The sequence below is a fragment of the Convolutriloba macropyga genome, chromosome 3 (assembly GCF_964194025.1).
Source record: "Convolutriloba macropyga chromosome 3, txConMacr16.3, whole genome shotgun sequence".
In the NCBI taxonomy this organism is placed as follows: Eukaryota; Metazoa; Xenacoelomorpha; order Acoela; family Convolutidae; genus Convolutriloba; species Convolutriloba macropyga.
Genome location: NC_134470.1, coordinates 81,272,048 through 81,298,565, shown reverse-complemented (window position 1 = coordinate 81,298,565; position 26,518 = coordinate 81,272,048). Strand labels below are relative to the sequence as shown.

At 32.6% G+C, this 26,518-nt stretch overlaps 1 protein-coding gene across 2 annotated transcripts in view; it reads right to left on the bottom strand.

Annotated features, from left to right (window-relative positions):
- Positions 1–3,089: 3,089 nt before the first annotated feature.
- Positions 3,090–26,518, bottom strand: part of LOC142336515 (heparan-alpha-glucosaminide N-acetyltransferase-like) — a 77,023-nt gene continuing 53,594 nt past the window's right edge. For both annotated transcript variants that reach the window (XM_075385415.1, XM_075385414.1), the window contains exons 10-14: positions 10,222–10,360; positions 6,232–6,321; positions 5,872–6,020; positions 5,625–5,737; positions 3,090–3,431 (exon numbers count right to left, since the gene is read on the bottom strand). In XM_075385415.1, coding sequence (XP_075241530.1) covers positions 3,253–3,431; positions 5,625–5,737; positions 5,872–6,020; positions 6,232–6,321; positions 10,222–10,360 — 670 coding nt within the window. In that variant the 3' untranslated portion in view covers positions 3,090–3,252. The remainder of the gene's footprint in view (positions 3,432–5,624; positions 5,738–5,871; positions 6,021–6,231; positions 6,322–10,221; positions 10,361–26,518) is intronic.

Below are 26,518 nucleotides of genomic sequence, written 5' to 3'. Positions count from 1 at the left end.
AGCTGTGAAACAGAGCTGAAAGGCTCTAAGAGCACTTAATGCCCGCTGGGTGCTGCCTGTTTATCCCGTTTTCGAGGACGAAAAGTCGAAAGCGTCAGACAAAAAATCGTTCAAGCGAAAAATCGCATTAACAAAAGACCGACAGGTCTAATATAATTGCTACAAACTTCGTTTGAGAGCAATTAATAACTGTCCACATAGTGAGGTAAAATAGACGCGGGCAACTTGTATCACAAAATAAGGACAGGCTGGAGAAAAAACAACCCAATAGCGTTTGTATAAATATTGGAGAAATGAAAAATCTTGCATCTTAAAATATAAGTTGTTTGACCAACTCAGCATTAATCTAACATTCAATAAACTTAAGGGGCATTAAGGACAGTTTTAGCAGGCTTTTCCCGTTTCGATTTCGAATTCATTTTCCCATCGAGATTGAACTTGCTCTATTGTCATCTTCTGATCAAATAATGATCTTTAACCTTAAATTCAATAAAATGTAAAATGAAACGATTCAAATGAGTCAAATAAATTGAAACATTCTAGAAAAGATGAGTGTTTCAAAATTTTCGAAAATTGTGAAAAAGGGTACAAAATAAATCTTTTACCGATTTAAAATAAAACAAAAAAGCACGACACGACGACTTCAGAAAACGGCTCGAAGTCACCATTGATAAAAACCAAACCAGAACCGACTACGGTCGGCCGAATTGCTCTCAAACGATTGGCGAGCGGTTGGCTTCGTCAGTAGCAAGCCACGGTACAGTGAGGCTAGCTTTAGCTTAATTAAAGGGGCGTGGGTTGAGCGGGGGGGGGGGGGGGGGGGGGGGTTCAAACTCGAAGCACCACCCTTCATATTATGAATTTGTCTCCCTCGATAGGTCAAATCAGCCAGCGAAGCAAACAGACTAAGTCGGAAAAACTGCTCAGGAACGACTAACGAGGCCAAAATTTAGAAAGCGACAGCCTAGAGTAACTTTTACGGCCCAAAATATTCTGACTAAGTAGGGGTTCCAAACCGCGACCTCCGTTTGAGAGTCGCAGACATTAACCAGTACGCTACAGGGACTATGTACCACTTTGCTTACAATCGGTTATATTTAAGCAAGATATTTATATATAGCTGAATGCGCGCAATGCAAACCACTCAAATTAGTCAGGCAAGAAAACGACGAAATAAATCGAAATCATGGTCTAAGAAAAACTGCCAGACAAAAAATTTGCATAACATAGCCGGCAGATTGCTGGAATAGCTGCGAAAGAATAGACCTGCGTGCCATATAATAGAGATAGAAACAGATACAGATCTAAATTGAAAAAAAAAATCGACGCCGCTCAAAAAACTAGGCTAAAAAACATTCAGCGATAAATCAATAAAGGTTTTAAAAATTCATTCCACAGAAGCCTCTTATTAGGGACCTTTACTGCACATATGAGTTCCTTTGACCTTAAACAAATTCAAATTAAACCTAAGTTTTAAAGTGCAAAAGTCATTTTACTGAGTGAGGTAAGTCACGTATGATCAAAATCTAATCACGCAAATAACCTAAAAACTTTCGCTAAAGCGAGTGAGAAATGACGTCACGCGCGCATATGCCGTTAGTGAGAGGAAGAAGTCATTCAGAAAATTTGACTTTTTCAGCTTTGCTGTGTGAACAAATGTAAAACGAAAAAAGAGCGTCAGACGACGAAACAAAAAACATAGCAGGACAAGTCCTGACGTACAATTCAAAGAATTTTCATTGACTAAACAGAAAAACTAGACCTAAAATGGACTATGAGTGGATTGAAAAAACCATTTTAAAAAAAATCAGATAAAAAAAAGAAAAAAAAACAAAAAAAAATCAATGTTAAAATACCGCATGTGAACAAAAAAACTAGCGAGAAATGAAAATTTAATTCAAACTAGGCTTAGAATGAGCTGTGAGTGGATTGGGAAAACCATTTAGAAAAAAATCCGATCCAAAAAATCGAAAAAACAGTAAAAATTAGAGTGAAATTGCCGCATGTGAACAAAAAACCGCTATCGAGAAACCGAATTTTTGTTCAAATACCATTTTCGCACTCTACTTTAAAATTAGAGCAAAAAAAATTCACGCCGCAAAACACTCGCTTTTTCGCTCCATTTCCTGTTTCGGCGTGACCAAAATCACTACTCCAATTTGACTTCAAAAATCATGAAAATGTGTGAACAGATCTTAAAAAAAAAGACAGCGCCCCAATACAATTCAAATTCTTTGAATTGTAAAAAAACCAAGAGCACCGCAATATAGCTACGCTCAGCTTACAGCTTCGCAGCTATAAAAAACACCCATTAATAACTATTGCTTCAAACATCGTTCGAGGGCAATGCAACTTTTATAGCTTCAATGAAGTACCTTTTCATTTTGTACGCAATTAGCGAAATACGTGTCAGAACCCTTGGGCTGTAAGATATTCGTATAAAAACTGCATTATTAATTGCAAAAAGATTATAAGAAATCTCAAAAACTAGAAGCCAATCGAAGCCGGCGCCTTCTCTTTCAGCGCTCTAAGGATCGATCAGCTGAAAATCAGTTGAAACAACAGCCTGTTTTTGGCTGGTTTATTTTATCTCTAAGGCTTGATCAATTAAAAATCAGCTCAACCAGATTTTGTTAATTGAAAAACCCAGCCAGCAACCGAACCATTTTGTAGACTGTTCTCAGATTTTTTTCTAATTCAAGTAACAAATACGAGACAATGTATTAAATACAAAGCTTTTAGAGCACCACAGAGCTCTAACGTGAGGTCTAAATTATTTGGCTTCTCCAACAAAGCATTAAAAAATGCATTTTAATCCACTTTATTACGGGCGAAATCAAATTGCGGGCGAAAATCAATTCGATCAGGCATTTTTCATTCCCACAGATTAATTTTCAAAGCTGACTCCAAAATCTTAGCCACATCCTCAACTGTTCGTCGCCACTTCCTCGTTGCAGTGTAAAAAATAAGCCACTAACATACAACAGCTGATATACAACAAAACTTCGAATAATCCTACGACACTTTGCTCGACACTACTCTTTCCCTCTCGAAATAAGCTTTTGCCTACTTATAACTACAAAATGTAATAGAGCATCAACTTCATTTTCTCGTTCAACATTTATGGTTTCAATAATTGAGGCATTAAATTTATCACATTTAAGCACCGTAAAAAATAGGAGGCATTGTTGCGATAAAAGCACCGAAAACATTCTTTATTAATTAATTGCCTTTCTCTATCCGAGGCTAAGTTCAGACTTTGAAGAAGAAATTGACGTGATAACAGAATCCAGCAATTCCGATCCACAGTGCACATGCAGTGACATTCTCCAACATAAACGTAGTATGATCTGGGAATTCAACACCCCACGAGAAGGGGAACCAGCCCATGAGCAACTCATGTCCCATGTACAACAGCAGGGAGTTCATGCCTGCAAAAGCAACGTGTTCATTGATCATGTTTAGCAAAAGCAGTAGCTACTATAAGAATATTTACATGGTCAAAAGATTTCCGCATATTTCTTTTAAAGAGGCCTATCCGGCGTGCAATATTGAAAGAAACATAGAAATCTGAGTTTCTGATGGATCGCACTTAGGTCAAAAAATCACTTCTAATGAGTGTAGCATAAGACATCACGCAAAAGCATTTTAATAGTGCTTTTAAAGACAAAATATTGCCGTTTTCAGGTTGGCAGGGTGAAAAAAAGTAAAGGGGGAAAATGACGAAACAAAAAAACATAGCAGCAGGAAAAGTCCTCAAATACAATTTCAAAAATTTTTGTTGACTAAACAAAAAACTAGACTTAGAAATGAGTAGGAATGGATTCTGACATCAGAAGATCGACAAAAATAAGACAATCGACGCACATCGCGCGAACTGCTCGCAAACGATCATCGAGTGCTAGGCTTCGGTAATAGCCAGGTGATGGTTAGGGATTCCAGCATGCGGATGGAACTAAAGCTGAAGGAACTATCGATCACATAAGATATGATTGGTTTGAAATTTAATATACGATGTGAGATTTAATAAAAACCAATACACAATAAAAAGATCCCAACTGATTGTGAAAATTTAACTTTCAATCATTTGAATCATGCAAAAATTAAGATCAAATTTTTAAATGCGATTTTAAAACATTTTTAGAACAGAAATCAAAAACCATAACATTAAGGCCAAATAAATCAGAAAATCAGGTGACAAAAAAGTACAAAAACAGAGAGAGAAGTTGCAATTGCGCACCGCGTAATCAAAACTCGTTCATTGGAGCTGTTGCGTCGGCCCTTAGCTCCACGGAATCACCTAACCTTACGGGAGGCCAAAGCATTCGGCGTGCCCGCGAATGCAGAGTATGAAACAACGCAAAATAGTGAAAAATTCTCAAAATTTAATGAGCGAACTTGACGTAAAAGCACGCTAGATTCTGGTCGGCTATTGATAATAGGCGCTACAAACCTTGATAATTTTTCAGAGCGGAGCAATATTTTTCATAATTGTGCAAACAAGAAAAAGTCACACTCAACGACAAAAATCTTCGTTATCTGTAGAAATCTGTCACTAAAAGTTGGTCAAAATTAAGTTGGCTAAAATTGCAAAAAAGCAATAGAGAACACGAAAAATTTAAACTAAACCGACTGTTGCAGAAATTGCTACCGAACAACAGGCGGAGCAAATTAAATCAAAGGCTGTAGCTTAGATAAATTTTTGTTTATGGGTGCAAAAAAATCTGGCTAGGGTGGGATTCAAACCCGCGACCTCAGCGGTACTTGAAAAAAGTGCAAAAATCGCCACTCGGCAAACAGTCCCAGGTGATTTTTTATGCTACAATCGCGTTTACTTTAGCAACAAATTTTACTTCGTGAGAGCACTTGAGATCACTTGGAAATGAAGAAGAGAAGCGTCACTTCAAAGAATGTTCTAGAACACAAGCGCAAATTAGTCAAGCAAAAATTTTAATTGCTTCAAACTTCGTTCGAGAGCAATTAGAAATTCATGCTTTACAAAGTCATATAAAAATTTACATTGGTCGCACAAAAATGCTATAAAAACCAACAAAACTAAGATAACTTATGTAAAAGTTAATTGAGCAACTATTCTGATCGAGAATTGTTTTTAGAAAAATAAGTTACTAATAGGTTTTGATGGAAAAAATGATTTTTTCTTGCCAAATATAGCGCAAAAAATGTAAATCTAACAGAAACTCCTGTAACTTGAAAAAGTGCGTGAAACTTTTGAATGGAAAAAGTAACTCGCAGATAAAACTTAAATTAGATAGGTCTGAAATTGATGAGTAAGTGCTCATTTCCAATCATGGTTTTCATAATCTTCGACCATGTCTGGAACAAAAATCTGACAAAAAATTTAAAACAAAAGTGCTACAATTGAAAGAGTCTGGTTCTTAATTGCTCTCAAACGAAATTTAACAATTATTTGGGTACTGTAGGTCTTTAGTAAGCATTTCTTTCCCGGTCATTTTTTTCGTGTGATCAATTTATTTTCCGTCATTTGAGAGCAATTCGTATCATTTTGAGTAACATTTTTATGCTTTTTACTAGTATTTTTTTTACTAGTTTAGGCTTCAAGTGTGTCAAATGACTTTTTGGGTTGAAATGACAGCATGGTTTACCTGCGTAGGTGAATGGCGCTCCATCCCATAATCTGGCAACATCAACCACAACATATAATATAGCCAGTAGCGTATAAGCAGTTGCGGCCGTAATCAGCACAAAAGAAAGGGACCTAAACAACCCAAAAAGATCAAAACCGGAACCGTTCCATACATTTTATAATCTGATCGAAGCTCTTGATAGATAGCCAGAAAGTTTTACGTAAAAACCAGCTTATGAAAGCATATTCCGGATTGCAGAACTAACCAGAGATTTTTATTGATAGGAATAGGGCCTGTTCCATCTAATGAAAACTTGCAAAGTCCACCACCTACAACTCCAGAGATAACAGCCCATGCTATCAATCGACTGCTCGCTTTCTTCCAGTTACCATAGATGCAAATAATGCGACCACCCTGAAATGACCACCAAAAATAGTCACAAACTAGAAACATATCACTAGAATATATAGCTAGCATGAAATTATATAATCAAATTTTAGTTTCTATTAGGACAAAGCAAGTAAGGCAAAGTTCTTTTTCGTTGCTACGTAATATATTTTGGACTGGTAATACCAGGACACAATAGCCGAATTTTCTTAATTAGTGATGCGCTTTTTGAACTAACATGAAGACCGCAGAAGGTGAGAAAGATTGAAGTGAGACAACCAAGCAGTCCCTCTGGATCATAAGGCAACACATTCAAGCCATAAACTTGCTGAAACAAAAGAGAATGCTAACTAAAGTAAAGTGCATGAAACTAGCTGAAACAAAGAGTCTAACTTGCGTTTCCTGTGTTCCCACAGTTCTTGTCCCCAAACCTTAGCTGAACATTTCTGCACCAAAGTCAATTTTTGACAAAGTTTCAGTTTCGATCAAAACCGGTTGTGAGATCGGTTCTCGAAAAAACTACGCCATCGTGCACAAAATATGAATACTCTTGAATTTTTCAAAACACTCGAACTTAAAATGCAAAAATGTGTAATGAATCTGACATGCCTTTTTCGCTCATATCATTCATCTCTTTGCAGAAGCGAATTTTTTAAACTTTGGTGGTGAGACGCAAAAGAACAGGAAAAGTGAGTTTAAAAAAACGGAGTTTGCAACTGCTATTGAGCATCTGTTCGATTTATTTTTTTAAAGAGCTATTGGTATCTCTGTATCTCGGGAAAAGTTTAAAAAAATCAAAACTGCTGGCAGATTGCCAGAAAATATCCGCAAAAGCTTCGTAGATCTGCAGTTTGAAAAAGATAGTAAAAGAAACAGACCAAAAAACTTTTTATTAAAAGCTGAGATGTTATATTTTGATTAACAATCTGTTTAACTAACTGCTGCTTCTATTAGCTGCTCTCAAATAACCTTCAATTAGAGTGACACACGCTCACTTGACCCTATCTCTTTGAATAAAAGTGAAGAAAAGTCACTTTCAGGGTGGGGATGTCATTTTTGAGAGAGGTAAGTCAGGTGTGACCAAAAATTCATTCACACAAAAACTCACTCCACTAAGAGTGATAAACGACATCAGGCACGCATTTCAGTAGAAATTTCATCAACGAATGAACAAAAAGCAGATTTGAAGTAATTAAGAAACTGGTTGTAAAAAAAATCTTGACGAAATAACAAGAGAAGGCCAATAATAGCACCAGCTATCGCTTTTTGGCTAAAAAAATAAATTGATCAGCATTTCTTCATATAACTACAATTACGAGGACATTTGAGCAATCCTAACAACAGTAGAAGAGGCCAACAAATGAGCAAAAAGCAACAAAATTTGTTGCTTTCTTCTAAATCAATTCAATTGAAAATCAACTACATTAAATTGTTTAGATATGACGGTCATATTGTCCAAAATGGTACAACAAAAATGATGAACGTTCTAAACAGTTTTTCATACCCCTGCAAACCACTAAATTTCTCAGACTAAGCACGTCAGATTTAAAAATTTCTGACAATGGCAGCTTGAAAAAGAAAAAAAAGAGTTTGAGAAAAGAGATCATCCACGACTTTTTAAACGGCAAAAGTTCATCCCATCTTTTTCCCAAAGGACAACAATTATTTGCTATAAGCTTGCGATAACAACAAGACAATGTGTTGGTTCAAAAGTTATTCTCAGAGTTTTTTCTATGACATTTTTCGTCACTTCAATGGATGGCACCTGTTTTTTTTTACATTAACTGCAATAAAAGGTGACTATATTAATTAGCTGTAAAACTTTTTGCGATCAGAGAAATCATCCAAAATTTTGCAAAAAAAACATTTAAACTAATTCGGATTTTTTCTAATTTACTCAAATTAATATATCGGAATATAGCGGTGAAATTAAACAAAATTGAACACAAAACAAAACTACTAACGTCGGGTGAATTGTTTTGCTGACGAACGACCGGAGAGCGGTTGGCTTCGGTAGTATCCAGCTGGGGCTTAGGAATGCTAGCATTAGATGCGGGGGTTGACCGGAGTGGGCAGTGGTTACGGAGGCGGAGGGGTGGGGTGTGATCAAGCGATGGCGGTAGGGTTGCGAGGACTGGATGAAAGGGGCGTTCAAATCGACAGGCGGAGGGTGGACAAGGAGGTGTTCAAGAGGTGAGGGGTGAGTGGGGGCAAACTTTTAAGGTAAAGAACCACCCTTCGAATCATGAACTTTTCTCAACATATTTTTTGATGAATCGCATTCTTAGAGTCTAGTAAGGCGTTAGGATCCAACAGAACTTAAGGCCGTCCGGTGGTCTTAATCTGTCCCCAATGAGATTAGGATAACAAAACGAACAACAAATATTAGCAGAACTCAAGAAAATTCACTGAAGAAGTAGTGTTAAAGTTCATTAGCTGTTGGCTGAAACAATTTATCAGGTTAATTTATGCCTCATTAGCAATCAATTATAACTGTCATCTGTGATGTTAAGTGATTAGAAAACATAAATAATGAAAAATAGCGCAAAAATCAAATACTCACTAATATTTTATGACAACAAACTGTCAAATTTAGAACAAGCATTAACTGCATTAGTGAGTTCTAGCAATTGCAAAAAGGTACAATGAGAACATATTTTTCATATTAAAAGAACTCAAGAGAAAAAAACATGCGAACGTGGAAGTTAAATTCAAGCATGTGAAAAAAATACCTCTGAAAAATGCGTTCAAACATCAACTTCTCACTCTACTTTAAAGGTGGTTTGACCAAAGGTCACGCCCCAAACCTATTCGATTTTTTCGCTTCCTTTACGAATTCAGTGTGACTAAAATCACCACTTTAAATTGACTTTTCACTGACGTCAAAAAGCCTCAAACATTGCGAACAGATCTTAAAAAAAGACAGCACACCAATACAATCCAAATACTTGGGATTGTAAAAAAATAGGAGCGCTACAATAGCCGGTTGAGAAGATGAGGGCGGCTTTTAAACACAGCAAACAACCTTTAATCAACACTTGTTGCGATAAAAGCAGTTGAATAAACTGCAAGTGTAATAAATTATAATGCCTGATCGACACTGAAAACACTTCAGCATTAGACTACGAGTTTATCACACTCTTTTATCGCCACTGTTACTAAGTAAACAGTGAAGACAAAAGAGTGGTGATAAACTCGTAGTCTAATGATGGAAACAGTTTGATAACCGTGTAGTCCAAAAAACTTGTGTGGTGTGTGTGTGTGTGGTTTGTGTGCGGAGTGTGTGTGTGGTTTGTGTCGTGTGTGTGGTGTGTAGGTGGTGTGTGTGTTTGGTTTGGGTGTGGTGTGTGTGTGTGTGTGTGTGTGTGTGTGTGTGGTGTAAGGTGTTTGTGGTGTGTGTGTGGTGCGTGTGTTGTGTGTTTCTGTGTGTAAGTGTGTGTGTTTATGCATGTGTGTGCCTGTGTGTGTGCGTGCGTGTTTTTGTGAGGGTGTGTGTGTGTGTGTGTTTGTGCGTGTGTGTATGTGTGTGCGTGTGTACTTTTGTGCGTGCGTGTGCGCGCGTGTGTTGTGTGTTTTTGTGCGTGCGTGTTCGCGCGTGTGTGTGTTTCTGTGCGTGCGTGGGTGTGTTTGTGCATGTGTGTGCGTGTTCGTAAGTGTGTGTGTGTGTCTGTGTGTGTGTGTGCGTGTGTACTTTTGTGCGTGCGTGTGCGCGCGCGTGTGTTGTGTTTCTGTGCGTGCGTGTATGTGTTTATGCATGTGTGTGTGCTTGCGTGTTTTTGTGAGGGTGTGTGTGTAAGTGTGTGTGTGTGTGTGTGTGTGTGTGTGTGTGTGTGTGTGTGTGTGTGTGTGTGGGTGTGTGGGGGAGGGGGCTTACCTTTGAAAATGTAATTGTCCTCAAAAAATGGAAAGGAAAAACCAATAAAACTGTGTTCAGTTTTTGAAATGATCGCAACAGGCGTTGATTAAAAAATTACCACACGGTTGTTATCGCCCTCGAAGTTATCATAACACCTCGGCTTCGCCTCGGAGTTTGATAACTTCTCGGTGGCGATAACAACCGTGCGGTAATATTCATTATCCTTCTACGCGTAATATATCGATCGGTATTTAAGTTGGAAAAATGGAAGAAAAACATTTCTCACATTAAAGACAGCAAAAATTATATCCACGATAAAAACGTTGTTTTCAAGTTGAGCAACGTTTCAAAACTCGAGACCAACTCACTAACTCGAGCAGTTGGGTGTTGGTAAGTGTGATCAGGTCCAAACACAGAGCGGTCGATGGAACCTGCGACACCTCCTGTGCACTTGGTAAGGTTGTACTTCCCACTACTGTCGACCTGCATTCCACCAGGCCCCAAGTAGCCTCTAAATACAGCCACATCAGCCCAAAACATAGAATTAGTAGTGGATAAAACAAGGATTCCAACCACCAGTAAAATTTGTCCCTTTCTCCTAACGCTAATCGCGCATGTCGAATCGGGACAAATTTTACTGTTTGTTGGAATCCTTGTTTTATCCACTACTATATATTAGCTCTATATTCAATAAAAAAATCAATTAAAATCAAAAATAAAACAAAATCGAAAAATCAAAGCAAAATTTACATTCACTCTTTAAGAGTTATTCACTCTTCTTCGGAGTGATCCCCCAGTAGAAAGATCGCTCTTAAAGAGTGATCCCCTCTTTTTTCATATTTTTATATTTTTTTATACTTTTTATTTCAAATTATCTATACTCTTCAATAAATCTATATTTTCTTTTACTTTTTCTATATTTATTCCAATATTAATAAGAAATGATACAAAATTATAGTATTTACATGAACAACTTTCCCCAGTTTGGGTAATATCAGATCTAGGAACCAGCTCCGCTGATCTTTCTGTTAAATTTCTACTGAATCCTCTAGTTAATTCTACATCTGGATGTTGTTTCTTTACATGAGCCCGTATTCCATCATATCTCACAACAGAAGTACAATATGGACAATTAACTTTAGCTGAAGTACAACTTCTACATGTATACTTGCTCTCATCAAAATCAGTTAGTGGTTTTACATAATTACATTTATTACAACTTCTAGTTAAGACTTCTGGGCTAAGGTTAGGGTTGAGGTTGGGGTTAGGGTTAAGGTTAGGGTTAAGGTTAAGGTTAGGGTTAATGTTAGGGTTAGGGTCTGAGTTAGAGTTAGAGTCACAGATAGAACCAGAACTAGAACCAGAACTAGAGCTAGAACTAGAGTTAGAACTAGAGTTAGAGCTAGAACTAGATTCATTTTTTAAAGAACAACCACATGGAGAAAAATCATTAGCGCAAATACCACTTAATATTATATTACGACAAATACATTTATCAGTTTTATCTTTATGACATGATTCATAATGATATTTTAAAACAGCAATGTTTCCATATTTATAGTTACACTCTAAACATTGTAAAAGCATTTCTAATAGGGTAAACTTTAATATTTACCTAATCATAGGACTTTATCCATCAGTGGAACTCCTTCGCGGGGTAATATTTAGCCATGATTTCAATTAAATCTTTAGTATTATCTTTAGATGTACTAAATATTTATTTCCTAAAGTATTGAGTGTATTAGTTTTACATCTCTTATCTAATATCAATTCAAGGTCTAAGTCTTTTTTATCTTTAACAAAATTTATAATCGCTTCTCTAAATTGTTCATTATTTCCATAAAGTCTAGTTATAAACTTTCTTCCTTTTCTATTCAAAATTCCCATCTCTTTATTGACGAAGTCACAGCTACATTGTTCAGTGAACGAACTTTGTTCGTGGTTTAACAAACTGCTTCGCAGATTGGGCTTCGCCCATGTTTCACTATTAGCAAAGCTACTTCGTGTTTCACTTTCCAACTCTTCTCCATATCCAACGTTAACTAATGTATTTACTCTACTCAACATTGTGCTTGCTCCCATTGCTACACCACTCCCAGCATTTCTTGATATTATATCAGGATAAATATAACTAAATATAATTAAACCTGAGCTTATAATTCCACCAATAGCTGATAAACTTTTCATACCCTTTCCCTTAATCATTTCTTTAGTTAGAACATCATTCTGGATTTTAATATTATTTAAAGTAAGAAGTTTATTAAAATAAAACTGATAATTATCGTGATTAATAACATTTCTATCTGTTGCATTTATCATGAGTGGTTTCATATATGCTATAAGTTTATTTATATCTTCAATTTCTAAATCATCTTTTAAACTAAGAGCTTTTAAATCAAGGAAACCAACTCTTGAATCATATATCATTGTTCTATTACTACTAAAAATAATAAAAGTATTTTCCTTTTTATTATATTTAATTATACCATAACGAAGTTCATCTGACATTCCATCTGTACGATTATAATAGTTACTATATAACTCACTAATTATTTTATTGAAGTCATGTTCACATTTATATATCTCATTAAAGTTTTTAAATAGATCAGGTCCATTATAAGTTGTTAAATAAATAGTATCACAACTCATTCTTGCCGTATTAATTATTTGAGCTGGTTTATGACACATTACAATCATTTGAATATTATAATGTCTACCTTCAGTAAAATAATAACCTATATCCTTATTTAACCTATCACCCATATCATCAAGTACTATAACACAATTTTGAAATTTATGCATATTATTTTTTGTGATCATATTTATATCACATTTATTAAACCCAGTATAAAACTTATTAGACTCAAGATCTATCCAGTCTCTGTCATCTTTACACACTATAACTATGGACCTTTGGTCTTGAACTTGATCAGTGAAACTGCTTCGCAGATCTTGATCTTGAACTTGATCATGGTCTAAGAATAACTTTAAGTATTGTCTAAAAAATATGTTTTGCCAGTACCAGTTCCACCATAAACAATAGTATGTAATGTTGACTTTTCATATTCAAATCTAACTAGACTCCTATTCATAAATCCACCAAAGCTTTCTTCTAGTTTTGTGTATTTACTCGGTATTGAATCATATATTATAAAACAAATTACAATTATAAAAATAAAAATAAAAACTGCACTACCTATCTCCATTTTTATATAATAAATTGATTATATAAAAATGCTCATCCTAACTTTTGAGGGTTTCAATAATAAATTTAATATTGATAATAATGCTATGAGTGATATCAGAATAAAAGATATAGGCAAAGATATAAGTCTAACACCAATTGAAATTGTAATGAGAGATGATAAACCAGAAATGGTAAGTGAACCTAACTCTAACACTATTGTAAATCTACATCCAACTGAAGGTACACATTGGGTTTTAGTTATAAGAAGAGAAGATGGTCCTGTGTATTACTTTGATAGTTTTGGTGTAGAAACTCCCCCATTATTCCTAGAAGAATATGTTGATCTAGGCTCTAATGAAAGAATACAACAATATGATGAATCTTATTGTGGGGCTTATTGTTTATATATGATCTATCTTATTGATAGAGGATTTAGAATTAAAAGTGCTTTGAATATTCTAGTTAATCAATGTAAATATCCAGGAATAAAAAATGAGTGTTTTTGTTTAAGTTGTAGTAGAGGTGGTGATAAAGATAAGGATAATGTTAATGATAATGTTAATGATTATGATCTACGAAGTAGCTTTGCTAATAATGATAATGATAATGATTATGATCTACGAAGTAGCTTTGCTAATAATGATAATGATAATGATAATGATCTACGAAGTAGCTTTGCTAATAATGTTAATGATAATGATAGAGATAATTTTATGTATCAGGGAACCTGCTTCGCAGATCTATTTGATGAAAAAAATCAAAGGAGTAAATATAATAGTAATAGTAAAAGTAATAGTCCTACTAACAGTATCCACGAAGTGGTTTCACCAATCCGCGAAGCGGTTCAACAGAGTTGTTTGGTTAACCACGAGCGAAGCTCGTTTGCAAATTCAGCAATCTCTGTTAATATAAATGATGATCTATATTCATGGCTAAATGATGACGATATAATTACTGAAGCCACATTCCCAGATAACTTTAGATGTATAATATCTGGTCCTAGTGAATGTGGTAAGACATTCTTATTAAAAAAACTAATTCTAGCTAGTATATATTTTGATAAGCTATACATCATTGGACCTACTGGTGATCAATATCAGGGAAGCTGCGGAGCAGACAACGGATTAGAAAAAATAAACACTAAAGCAATTATAGAATTTATTAAAGATATAAAAGATTTACCATCTCCCGATAAACTACCCAAAGACTTAAAGAAACTAATGATATTCGATGATGTTAGAGCCAAAGAACCAGTTATTAATGAATACTTTTGTAGGGGTAGACATAATAATTGCAATATGATATATCTCAATCAAAACCTGTTCTCTGTGGATAGGCAGAGTGTTAGAGAGAACTGTAATCTATTTATTTTATTTGAACAGAGAGGTAAAGTCCTAGCATCGATATATCAAGATTTCTTTAATAATATTGAACTTAGTTATAATGATTTTGCTAATATATGTAATAAGGTATGGAAAGAGCCTTAATTATATTGTCATTGATATAACTAAAAATAAAAAAATTAATGGTAAACTAAGAATTAATTGGGATCGGAGAGTTTTATAATCAATTGGGATCGGAGAGTTTTATAATTAAGTATAGGTATCAGTGTAAGTATAAATAAAAGTATGGGTATAAGTGTAAGTCTAAGTATAAGTGTAAGTAAAGTCTAAACCCAAGTCTAAGCCTAACTCTAAGTCTAAGTCTAAATCAGATGTAAAGTAAAACTTAATACATCACCATTGAAGTCTACAGGTCTTCCATGCTCATCTTAATATGAAATTCAATATATTCTATTCTATCTTTAGTTACATTTTGATATAAGATATTAGTTTGTATAATATTTATCAAATAGCCTGGTGGTTCAGTTAGATTAAAGGTATATAGTATGTCTGTATCTTTACCATTATCTTTAGCTCCAGATATAATATTGCAATGAATGTTAATATTATTGAAATTCATAATATCAAAAATTTTCTGAGATTTATATCTACCTTTTTTATAAATTATTTTTCTAAATCCTAGTAATGAGGCTAGTGAGTTTTCTATATCAAAGCTGAGTGCTCCTTGTTTTATTTCCATTAAACATTTCATCGTATTCTTATCAGGTTCTATTATAACATTACCATCAGTTTCTTTTCTTTATTAATTCTGCTATGTCAGTTAACTCATATGCTCCCGGTGTAATAGTTGAATATAGCAATGGGATTCCTTTATAATTATGATTAAGTATAGATGTAATGTTTGGGCTTGAGGTAGAGATAGGGTTAAGGTTAGGGTCAGAGCTAAGAGCCCGAGGTAAAGCTTCATCATCTTCTATAACAGTACTAGCATATATGAATTGATTATTTCTCCTATTCACATTAAACACCGAATTATAAACAGATAATCTAATTAAACCTAATTTTGTTGTATTAAGTATAGGTTCACTAAAGTTAAACTTTTCTGTTGGCTTTATCATTCTAAAGTTAAGTGTATGCTCTTCTTTAGTTTTAGTTAAAGCTTCGTGTATCTTTTGTAGTTCATATAAGATTAAATTGTCTGTCATTTTTTATATTCAATTATTAGATTATATTTATGGTTATAGTCATAATTATGGTGAAATATCTGCGAAGCAGGTTCCCTGATTGGTGGAACCGCTTCACGGATGGGCGAGGCCCCATAGTCTTAGTTATCGGTGTAAGGGGCTCCGCCCTTGGTACCCCAACCGCTTCGCGGATAATTAAAAGTTAAAATTTTATCTTATAATGGATTTTAATTTGGACTTAACTTATGGTTACAATAATGATATACACAAAAGTAAGATTATAAAGTATAAACCAAACAACCTAACAACAATGAATACGGTTATTACCAATATTAATATCATACTCAATAGAGAAGAAAACCATTTAAAAATACATGATTCATATCTAGAGATAGAGTTTGTTGTATCAGATGATGCTGGTGGTGTATTTGCTAATGATGCTAATATCAGATTAGTTAATTATGGTATGATGGCATTGTTTAGTTCAATTAAACTTGAAACTAGTGGTGGTAGGACTATTGAATATATAGATCATTGTCATCCTAATCTATTGATGTATAAGTTATTAACTAGTATTGGCGATGAATATGAGAGTGGTTTTGTTAGAAATCAAGGCAATAATAGTGACTTAAAGGTGACCATATTGCTGCACAACGATGTCATATGTATATGATGATTAAGATGAGTGATCTATTTGGTTTCGTAAATGATTTAGAAAAGATTATATATGGTTTATGATTTAAACTAATATTAAAAAGGAATAATAATGATAGAGCTCTATATAGTGTTAATGCTAATCCTGGTGCAGTTGCCAATGATGGTAATATAGAAATTAGATATATCATGGTGTGTGCCTAGTAATGATAATAGAATTATTGTGCAAAAGGGTTTAAGTAAAAACAATAATGTAGACTTTAGTTATTATGAAAGAAAGACAATTCATAAGAATGTGCCCAATGCAACTAACTTCTTGTTTGATCTTGGTATGGAAAGACCGCAATATATAATAGTTGGTTTTGAAAATACTAATGTTAATGAACAAACTCATGATGCAAGTACCTTTGATGTAATGGATGTTACTGAATGTTATTGTAAGATTGGTAGTGAGTTTTATCCCAAGGATAGAATGAATATTAATTATGGTACCAATAATTATAATGAGGCTTTTAAAGAGATTGTTAGCTTTAATAAAGATTATAATGGGCTACCACATAATATAAAACCATATATAAATCATAGAACATTCAAGAGTAGTTATAGAATATATGTATTTGATACTAGATATCAAAGTGATCACATAGGTCCACAACCAATACAACTTAATTTTAAATTTAGTGCTGCAGTTGCTGATGTAATATGTCATGCATTAGTATTAACTAGAAAGGTTATTAGTGTTAATAGTGATGGTAATAAGATGGTTGATATTATATCATAGTTATAATTTAAGTCAAAGATATAACTCTAGCGATAATTATAATTTTAGATATAACTCTAGCGATAATTTATAATTATAGTATAATATAGTTATTGTTATAATTATATACTTTTACTTATACATAACCATATACTTACACTTATACTTATAGCTAGTCAGCTCTAATTGTTACTCTTGTTAATACCCAACTATTTCTTATTAGTATTAACAAAACCTTTAGCATAAATAATATCGAATTTCATTTTATTCTCTAGAGATAGAACTCCATCCATCCTGGATAAACCTCCAGCTTCAAGCTTAATCTTAGGCTTAGGTCTAACCTTGGGCTTAGACCTAGGCTTGGGTTTAGGCTTAATAACAACAAAGGGATTATACTTTTTAACTTCCATTATTTTTTATATATAGAAATGAGTCTTTTAAATAAGTTCAGAACTAATTCATATTGTGTTGGAGGTAGACATTATAGTGGCACTGTTAATATAAGAGGAGCTATCACTTCAAAAGGTACTAAAATCTTAAAAGGTATTTGTGTTTTATGTAGAAGGAATAAATCAATGACAGTATCTGATGCAACAATAGAAGCAGAAGGACTTAAAGATTTCTTTAAAAGTGTTGGTAAAGCTCAAGTTAATTTTGGAAAGAAAGTTGCTAATAATCCAGTATGAGCATTAGAAATAGCAAGTAAAAAAGGAAGTGCAGCTGCATCTAGAAACCCTAAAGCAGCTCTAGCGGCTACACCTGATTTAATTAAATTTGCAACTACTGGTGAAGGTATAAAGGTAGTACAAAAAGGTAGGGGGTTATACTTAGGTACAAAGAAAAGATAATTATTTGATTATGATTATGATTATATTATGTTTATATTTGTGTTTATGATTATGATTATATCCATGATTATATTATGTTTATGATTATGATTATAGCTATGATTATGATTATATATTTATCGATAAATATTAATACTAATATTATTATTACTAAAAACATTGTTATTACTAAGCACTAATATCTTTAATCTAAAAAATACTCAACTTATTCTTCTTGTTCTTCTTATATTCCTCATATAACTTAACAAATTCATTATATTCATCATTATCTATTTTATTATCATTGATTGATTTAGTATATAGTTTATTAAACTTATCACTAAACTGTTTACTTAAAATATACATTTGTGAATACTTTATAATTTTATTTCTAATTTTAGTAATAATTGTTTTTGATAATGAACCACAAACAGTTGCTGTAGTAAAAGCTGTTGGTATAGAATAAGGTAATCCTATACCTGTTAATGAAACTGATGTTCTTGTTGCCGTTGTTGCTATTGATGATAATACTATTTCTGTTATCTCAGCTACGTTAATATAATTTTTATATCTACTTAACTTCTTATTATAGTTATTAGTTTCAGTTTCATAATAATTTCTAATATCTTTTATAATGTTAATATTGTTGTTAAATTTATTATTAGCTTGAATCTTTTCGTTTATCAACTGTTCATTGGCAGTTGCAGCATTGCTGATCTGTTTCTCAGCCGCTTCGCTGATTAATCTTTCTGATACTGATGATAAATCTGGATATAGTAATCTCTCACTCGGTGCTGTTGGATTGGTCATTTTCATTAGTAAAAAAACTTTCTATTTCTTTTGTTATATCTTCTTGATTAAAACCATAATGCATCTCAAGTCTGTTTTTCTCTTTATTACCAAGTAACGTACTTCGTAACAGTATAGCAATTATATATTGTACTATTGTCCTTTTATTCTTGAAAAGGGCTTCATCTATAAAAGAATTACTCTTTTTATTAACTTCTTTAAATTCCTTTAACCCCTTAGTAAACATTTCATCTAGTTGTATGTTAGTGATATTCTGATTAAACTTATTATTATCAATCTCTAGTTTTAATTGATTATATTTAGAGATAGTATCAGCAGCAACTTTATTACCAAACTTAACAGTATTTCTGACTTCATTTGTTGATTCAATAAACTCATTAATTAGTTCTTCATTAACTTGTGTTTCATTCAGTTGTAATGTTTTAGTTGTAACTTTATCAAAGTCACCCTTTCTTAGTTCAGTTATGTTTTTACTCAAAATGTCTATTTTATTAGAAGAGGATATTGTCACAATACTCTTTATTAAAAACATCTTTTTCATCTATTGGAGGATGAACATTTGTAATTTTATAGGTATCCTTCATATCAATATTATCATTATCTTCTGTGAATAATTGACGGGCCTTACTTGGTGATAGACTAATATTTGATGATGCTTGTTTAGCCTGATTAAATCTATTTCTTGTCATCTTTGTATTTGTTTACACATAATTAGAATAATAATTAGTCTTGTAATTAGACTTATAATTAGTCTTACAATAAGACTTAGACTTAGAATTATAATTAGACTAAGGACCGGAGGTCTATATTTAATGATTCCAAAACCTTATTATTAGATTCAAAATCAAACTCAGATTTTAATAATTCCTGTTCGTAATATTTACCTTCTATTATCTCACCATTAATATCTCCTATTTTATAAGTTGGTGGTTGTGTTTTTAGAACTTCATCAACTTTAAACAATTCTCTATTCCAATTAGAAGTGTAACCTTTAGAGAAGATATTACGTTTATCTACATTTCTAACATAATCACCAACTTTAAGTTTAGGTTTAATATTCTTAAAACTAAAAGTGTATTTAACTTTATCAGGATTATTAGAAGCATCAACTGGTGTCATATTAATTGTTGAATGAATGTTATTGTTATATGTTATGACTGCATCATTTAATAAATTTAACCAATTACCATCACCATTGATGAACATTGGTTTATTAATTATATGTAATAATGTTCTATTAAATCTCTCTATAAACACAGCCTTTGAATCACTATAAGTAGAATATAGCTCTATCCCTGAAGCGGCTTTGCCGGTTCCATATTCTTTAAGTAAAGATTTGAATGTTTTATTGTAAAACTCACTACCTCTATCTACCCATTACTTTTCTGGTTTTCTGGGTTCAGAGCCACCTTGTGGATGTTCACTTAATACTATTTTAAAGCCATTAGTTATAGATAAACCAGATTTATTCTTTAAGGGAATAGCCCATGCATATTTTGTGAATATATCTATAACTGTTAATATAAACTTATAATTATTATTGTATTTACTTAGAGATGACTTATCAATTAAATCAGCTGACCATGTTTCATCTTTATATAATGGTATTATTCTTTCTCTTCTAAACTTTGTTATTCGAGGACTGAATACTTCTTTAGCTAGTTGTTGTTGTTGTTGTTTTTCTATATTTTTTTTTATGGACATAGTCATAGCTTCGCTCATTTACCAAAATTAAAAACAAAATTATCTAGTTGGTCTTGATTAATAATATTCATAGATAATAGTTGCTTAGATATATCTAGCATTTCATCATGTAATCCATCATGACCAGCTTTTGTTTCTAGTATTAATAGTTGTAGTCTTTCTATTAAACTATTTGGGTCTGGGTTGCTATTTAATCCCCTACCATATACATCATCTTTTACCCCTATTATACGTTTTATTGCTCTATGTCTAGCACTTTTCTTATCCGCTTTTCCTAAATCATATCCAATATCTAGTAAAAACCTTTTAACTTTCTTTTCATCTTCTTCGATTTCACCATATTTTATATTTGGATTAGTAAGAAAGTTTATAAACACATCTGAAAATTCATATATATTATCCTTAATTAAAAATGCGCCCTGCTCTAGGGTTACATCAACATCATTCATTTTATATCTTCTAGTAGGCAAATCTACAAGATTTAATTTTAATTGTGGATTAGTTTGAGCCCCCATGTCATGAAGAAGTTTGGCTGTTTTTGTATCAACATAAACTGGTGCCATATCTTGAGTTTCCTCCACGGCTTCATTGGACAAATTGGGTTTCATTAATGCCCTGTTTCTAGTTTGCTCTATCATCTTAGTTTGTTTATCTAACTCTTGATTTTGCCAATCTATTGCTCTTAATGTTTGCTCACTTAATGCTAGATTGTGTTCATTGTTTGCATTTAGTGTTTTAGTTAAAGGATCAAATAACTCTTCTATTTCACCATAATATTCTTGTTGTAATATTCTTGTTGTTTTAATTTATCTTCTAATCTATTTCTTCTGTTTTGTTTTTCTAGATTGTTTAATTCTATAAGTGTTTCTAGTTTAGTCATTTTTTTATATAAAAATATTATACTAAGTATAAATTAGATCTATAATTATAAATAAAATAACTAATTATAATCAGTGAAAGGGACGAAGTCCTTGGTACTCCAACTGCTTCGCAGATAACTCATTATATAATATAGTAGCTGCTTCTATTTATTCTCTATTGCTATCTATAGTTAATTCTGTAATATCATTAATCAGGGAACCTGCTTGGCTTGCCACAGACGAAATCTGTTCGCAGATCATTTTATCTACATCTTTATCTTTATATAGTTTCTTAATCGGTGAAGCCGCTTGGCTTGCCACAGATGAAGTCTGTTGGATAACCACGGACGAAGTCCGTTCTCGGATCCTATTTAACAAATCCCTTTTAAATAAATATAATTCCTTATCATGAGGATAACTTTTTATATTGTGGAGTCAGTGTTGACTTCCAACAAAAGGATTTATAAACTTATTTTATTTAATAAAATAAATACTGAAATACTCAACCCTGATTGGTTGAAATTATGGAAATGCCTTTCCCTTAAATGTTTATTTGTTATTCCCAGAGACAACAAGACAACTCTACCCTTTAGTCGGTACCAGTCAGACCTGATATAATAATAAAGTATATTTCTCTCCCTCTACTCCGCTCTTGTTTTGTATTGAGATATACGCTAGACTTTAGCATTGCGGCCGGTGCACTGTCTGCTGAAGCTCAGATAGAAGAGTAACAGACTAGAGGAATAGAACTTTAGTTAGTCAGGAAAGCCTTAAGATTATACTATATTCTTGAGACAACCATAAGACAGTTCCGGAAGTACCCTAATAAAGGTAAGCCCTAGAACACGTCTTATCTGGTGCGACCAGTGCCGGACTAATTTTGAAATAACAAACAATTATTTTTCATTGTCCGTAACGGAAAAATTAACAATAATCACAGAATAACCTATCAACAGAATAACACTACAGTAATAACAATGGCCAGTAATTTCCATCAACAACTAGATGATAACAACTATGACAATTACTTAATACCATTCAAAATCTCTGATGATTGTCCTTTCGAAAATCGCGAAACAATACACAAAATATTAATAAATTTGAAGAATAACTTCTTCAAAGAAACAAAACACATACAACAAATAAGTATACATAGAAATCATTTAGCTCATTATCTTCCTGTAATACTACTAGGAAGAGACCAACTAAATAAAAACTATATATTTTCATTAACAAATGAAAACAACCAAAAACGGATGTACTATAATTTCCAAAACGACATAACGCTACCAGACATGTTAAAAACATTTTTAAAACGACACGAAGAATCCCAAGATAGAACAAAATTAAAAGCGACACCGACTTCAACATACGAAATACTACGAAATACATCTGAATATCTAAATGAACATCACAAACCGATACACTCAGTTAACGATAAACTTCGAAATGATATAACAAATTATAATAATTGGTTAACTAGGATTATTGAGTTAAAAACAGAATTGAAATCAGCCACCTTAGATGTAGTACAAATAATTTCTGAATTCACATTCCTATTCTGGTTAGATAATTTCGAACATATTAACGAAAAAAGAAAAGAATTCGGAATAGCATTCAGAATAGAAATTGAAAAAATCAATGAGGAACTAAAACAAATCTGGAACAGTGAGTATTATTCACCGTATTTTGAAAGCACATTAAAAGTATGCTCAGATAGCATAAATTACATTCAAGGTTTAGAAAATTATATACAAATATTGGATCAGGGACAAACGGGTTCTACCACATTTAACCTATCGAAAACAGTAACAACAACTTCGACACCGAAGGATATTCAATTGAATACAAATCTCCAAACAAAACAAAAATCAACAATTAAACCAGATAAACTGTTAACATCAAATTTATTTGGTTATCATCAAACAATTACAGATGAAACATTTATTTCGGATTCCGAAGAAAGAGAAAAAGAAATAGGATTTCACAATTGGATACCAAATACAGTGAATCAAAGAGTACGAAAGAAAACTCAATTAACGGATAATAACAACTATAGAAATAATAATTATATAAATACCCTAACGGATAATAACGACCAAAATTGGCAACAAGAAGCACAAAACTATAATAACTTAAAAAACGAGATAACAGAACAAGTAACAAACAATACAAATAAATTAATAGATAACATAGAAAATAGATTTCGACAAATAAATGAGAACATGGAAAGAAAACAAAACGAAGCATTACAATTTATGTTTGACAAACTAGAAAAAACTATAAATGACATAAACACACAAAACAATAGACACTCAGAAAATAGAAACACAGAGACTAATTATTTAACAGATCATAGACACGAAATCAGAACAAGAGTATCAAATTCACAAACTACTAATTCTAATACAACGGAAGAAAGAGAAACAACAGTTACAGAACCTCCACTACCATTTTATAAACAATTGACATCAATGAGCATAAACGAAGAACCATTAATTGAACAAAATATAAGTAGCGGGTCAGTACCAACAACAATAAGACCATTCGATGGCACAGATCCAGCGTATACTGTCGAAGAATATTTGAACAGTATAGTCGCAGCGATGATATTCAGCAGCGGCATAGAACCAGTTAATAAACCAGGTCACCATCAATGGAAAGTAAAACGAGCAGCCTTAATATTACATACATTACAAGGCCCAGCCCAAAAATGGTATTCAACTCTACCGAGTGAAACAAAATTAGATTGGGAAATTTTCTGTAAAGAATTTTCAGACATGTTCGATTCAGAAAAATCAAAACAACAAGCAAAAATAGTATTACAACAACTACAAAAACATACTAACGAGTCACTACGCTCACTTGCACTACGAATAGAAACACTTGTCAAAACAGCATATTCATTATATACAGAAGATTATCGAAACAGCGTAATGAACCAAACATTTATTAGATGTTTGGATAACGAATTAAAAACAGCAGCACTGAAAAAACACGCAAACCATAAACAAACACCAAGAGAACCAGAAATGACATTCAAAAACTTAGTAGACAAGATAGACCAAATGGATTTGACAAGAACAATAACAAATAATCACAAACGATTATATGAAGTCAACCAAACAACAAATAGTATTCACGACGATCTTAAACAAATGAATATCGCATGTAACAATATAAACGATTTAAACCAAAACGATTTGGAACAGTTTGAAGGAACAATTTGTAATGTCCTTAATGGAATTAACAATACTTACGACAGAAAAAACTTTAAAGGACGACCAAAATTTGCATTATTTTGTAGTTACTGTAGCTCTCATGGTCATACAAAAGGCAGATGCTTTAAAAGACCAAGAAGAGAAAGCATACCAAGACCAAAAGAAAAATCCTTTTACGGTCATATGAGAAACAACCAAAACCTACCAAATCGGAGAATTGACTCAAATAATGTTAATGGACGTCAATTACCATCGACGTCACCAGTTTATAACAGTTCGAGAAGCAGAACAACATATAGACCACAATCTCGAAATAACTATAATACACCGAATGATCGACGAAACAAAAACTATAACAATTATAATAACAGAAATTTAAGTTACAATAGAAATAACTATAACAGAAGCAGAACAAACAGCTACAACAGAAGCAATGATTATAACAGTCGAAACAACAGTAGGCCGAATTCAAGATATAATAGTCAAACAAGACCACAATCACCATATAATAACAATAACAACAGAAATAACAATTATAATAATAACTATGATAGACAGAGGTACAATAGTAGAGATTCAAGTAGAAGAGATAACTACAGAAATAGATCAATCAGCGATAGTAGGCATAATTCAAACAATTATCGCACAAATACAAATAATAACAATGCTAGGAAAGACAGACGAAATTCAACAAATAGAGAATATAATGACAAAAATAGATCACAAGATCGCAGATCTAACGGACATAATTATAACAATAATAACAAAAATAGAATAAATAGCATTGAAGCTGAGAGACAAAACGAGGATCCACCAGGCATAGATGAATACGAATACACATCAGATTCATCGAATGAAGACCAGGAAATACTTGACAAATTCTACAATGCAAACGAAGAAACGTGTAACCACATAGTGAATGCATTAGAAAACAACCCGACATGGATTCTACCGATGTACCAATGCAATAAATTTGAACAAGATTTCACAAAACAAAAACCAATACTAGAAATCGATTTCCTACTTGATTCTGGAGCAACATTAAATCTCATAAATGAAGATACTTGGAACGAGATACACTATAACAACCCAGAAATACATCTGGAAAGAGCAAACAAAACATTAACAGCAGCAAATAATACTACTATAGAAACACTTGGAACTATAACATTAAATCTTACAACAGATAGAGTATCAAACAACAGAAACAAACTACAACACAATTTCAATATTCATTGTTACATAACAAAATGTAACCATAATATTCTAGGAACTCCATTTTTCAAGGAGTATATAGAAACAATAAACGTGAACACAAACAAACTAACAATAAATACTAGTACAATCCTAGACAATGATATAACATTTTTTATGAACAGTACAAAAGGATACCCATATTATTCTAGACTTTACCCAATTTTCAATAAAGAAACGATCTATCTAGATAGAGAACAAAATAAATGCATAACATTTCCAATACCAATATTTAAACAAATGGAAAATTCAAACGGAAAGAAACTTTATAGTTCTAAACACTATTTTGAACCGATAAACAAATATCAAAACATATCATTTACAGATATTAAAGATTTTACATCAGAAACCGAACATTTTATAGACATATTCCTAATAAACAAACAACAACATAAAATAACAATAAATGAAGGCCTAATTGGTTTCATGTATCAAAACATTACATTCATAAAACAAAATGAAGAGATGTACCAAACCAATTCAATAGACTTCTTTACAGCGTTATATTTTCTTACTTACGAAAACGAAAATGATATCAATGAAATATTAAACATACAACAAAATGAAACAATTGAACAAGTAGCAACATTCGAACGAAAACTGAACTTCAAATGTAAATTTAATATCCACAAATATACAGAGTCCGAAAAAGAATTCATTCAAATGTTTGATTTCCAACACTCATATCTAACACAAGATGAATTTGAAAAAGTAGTGAAGATTATACTAGATTATAAACAAGTCTATGCAACTACAAAATTTGATGTGGGAAAAACAAAAGTCAAACTGAACCTCCCTATAAAGAAAGATGCAATCTTCAAAAAACAACGAATAAGTAAAGTACCAATACATTTACGAGAAAGAA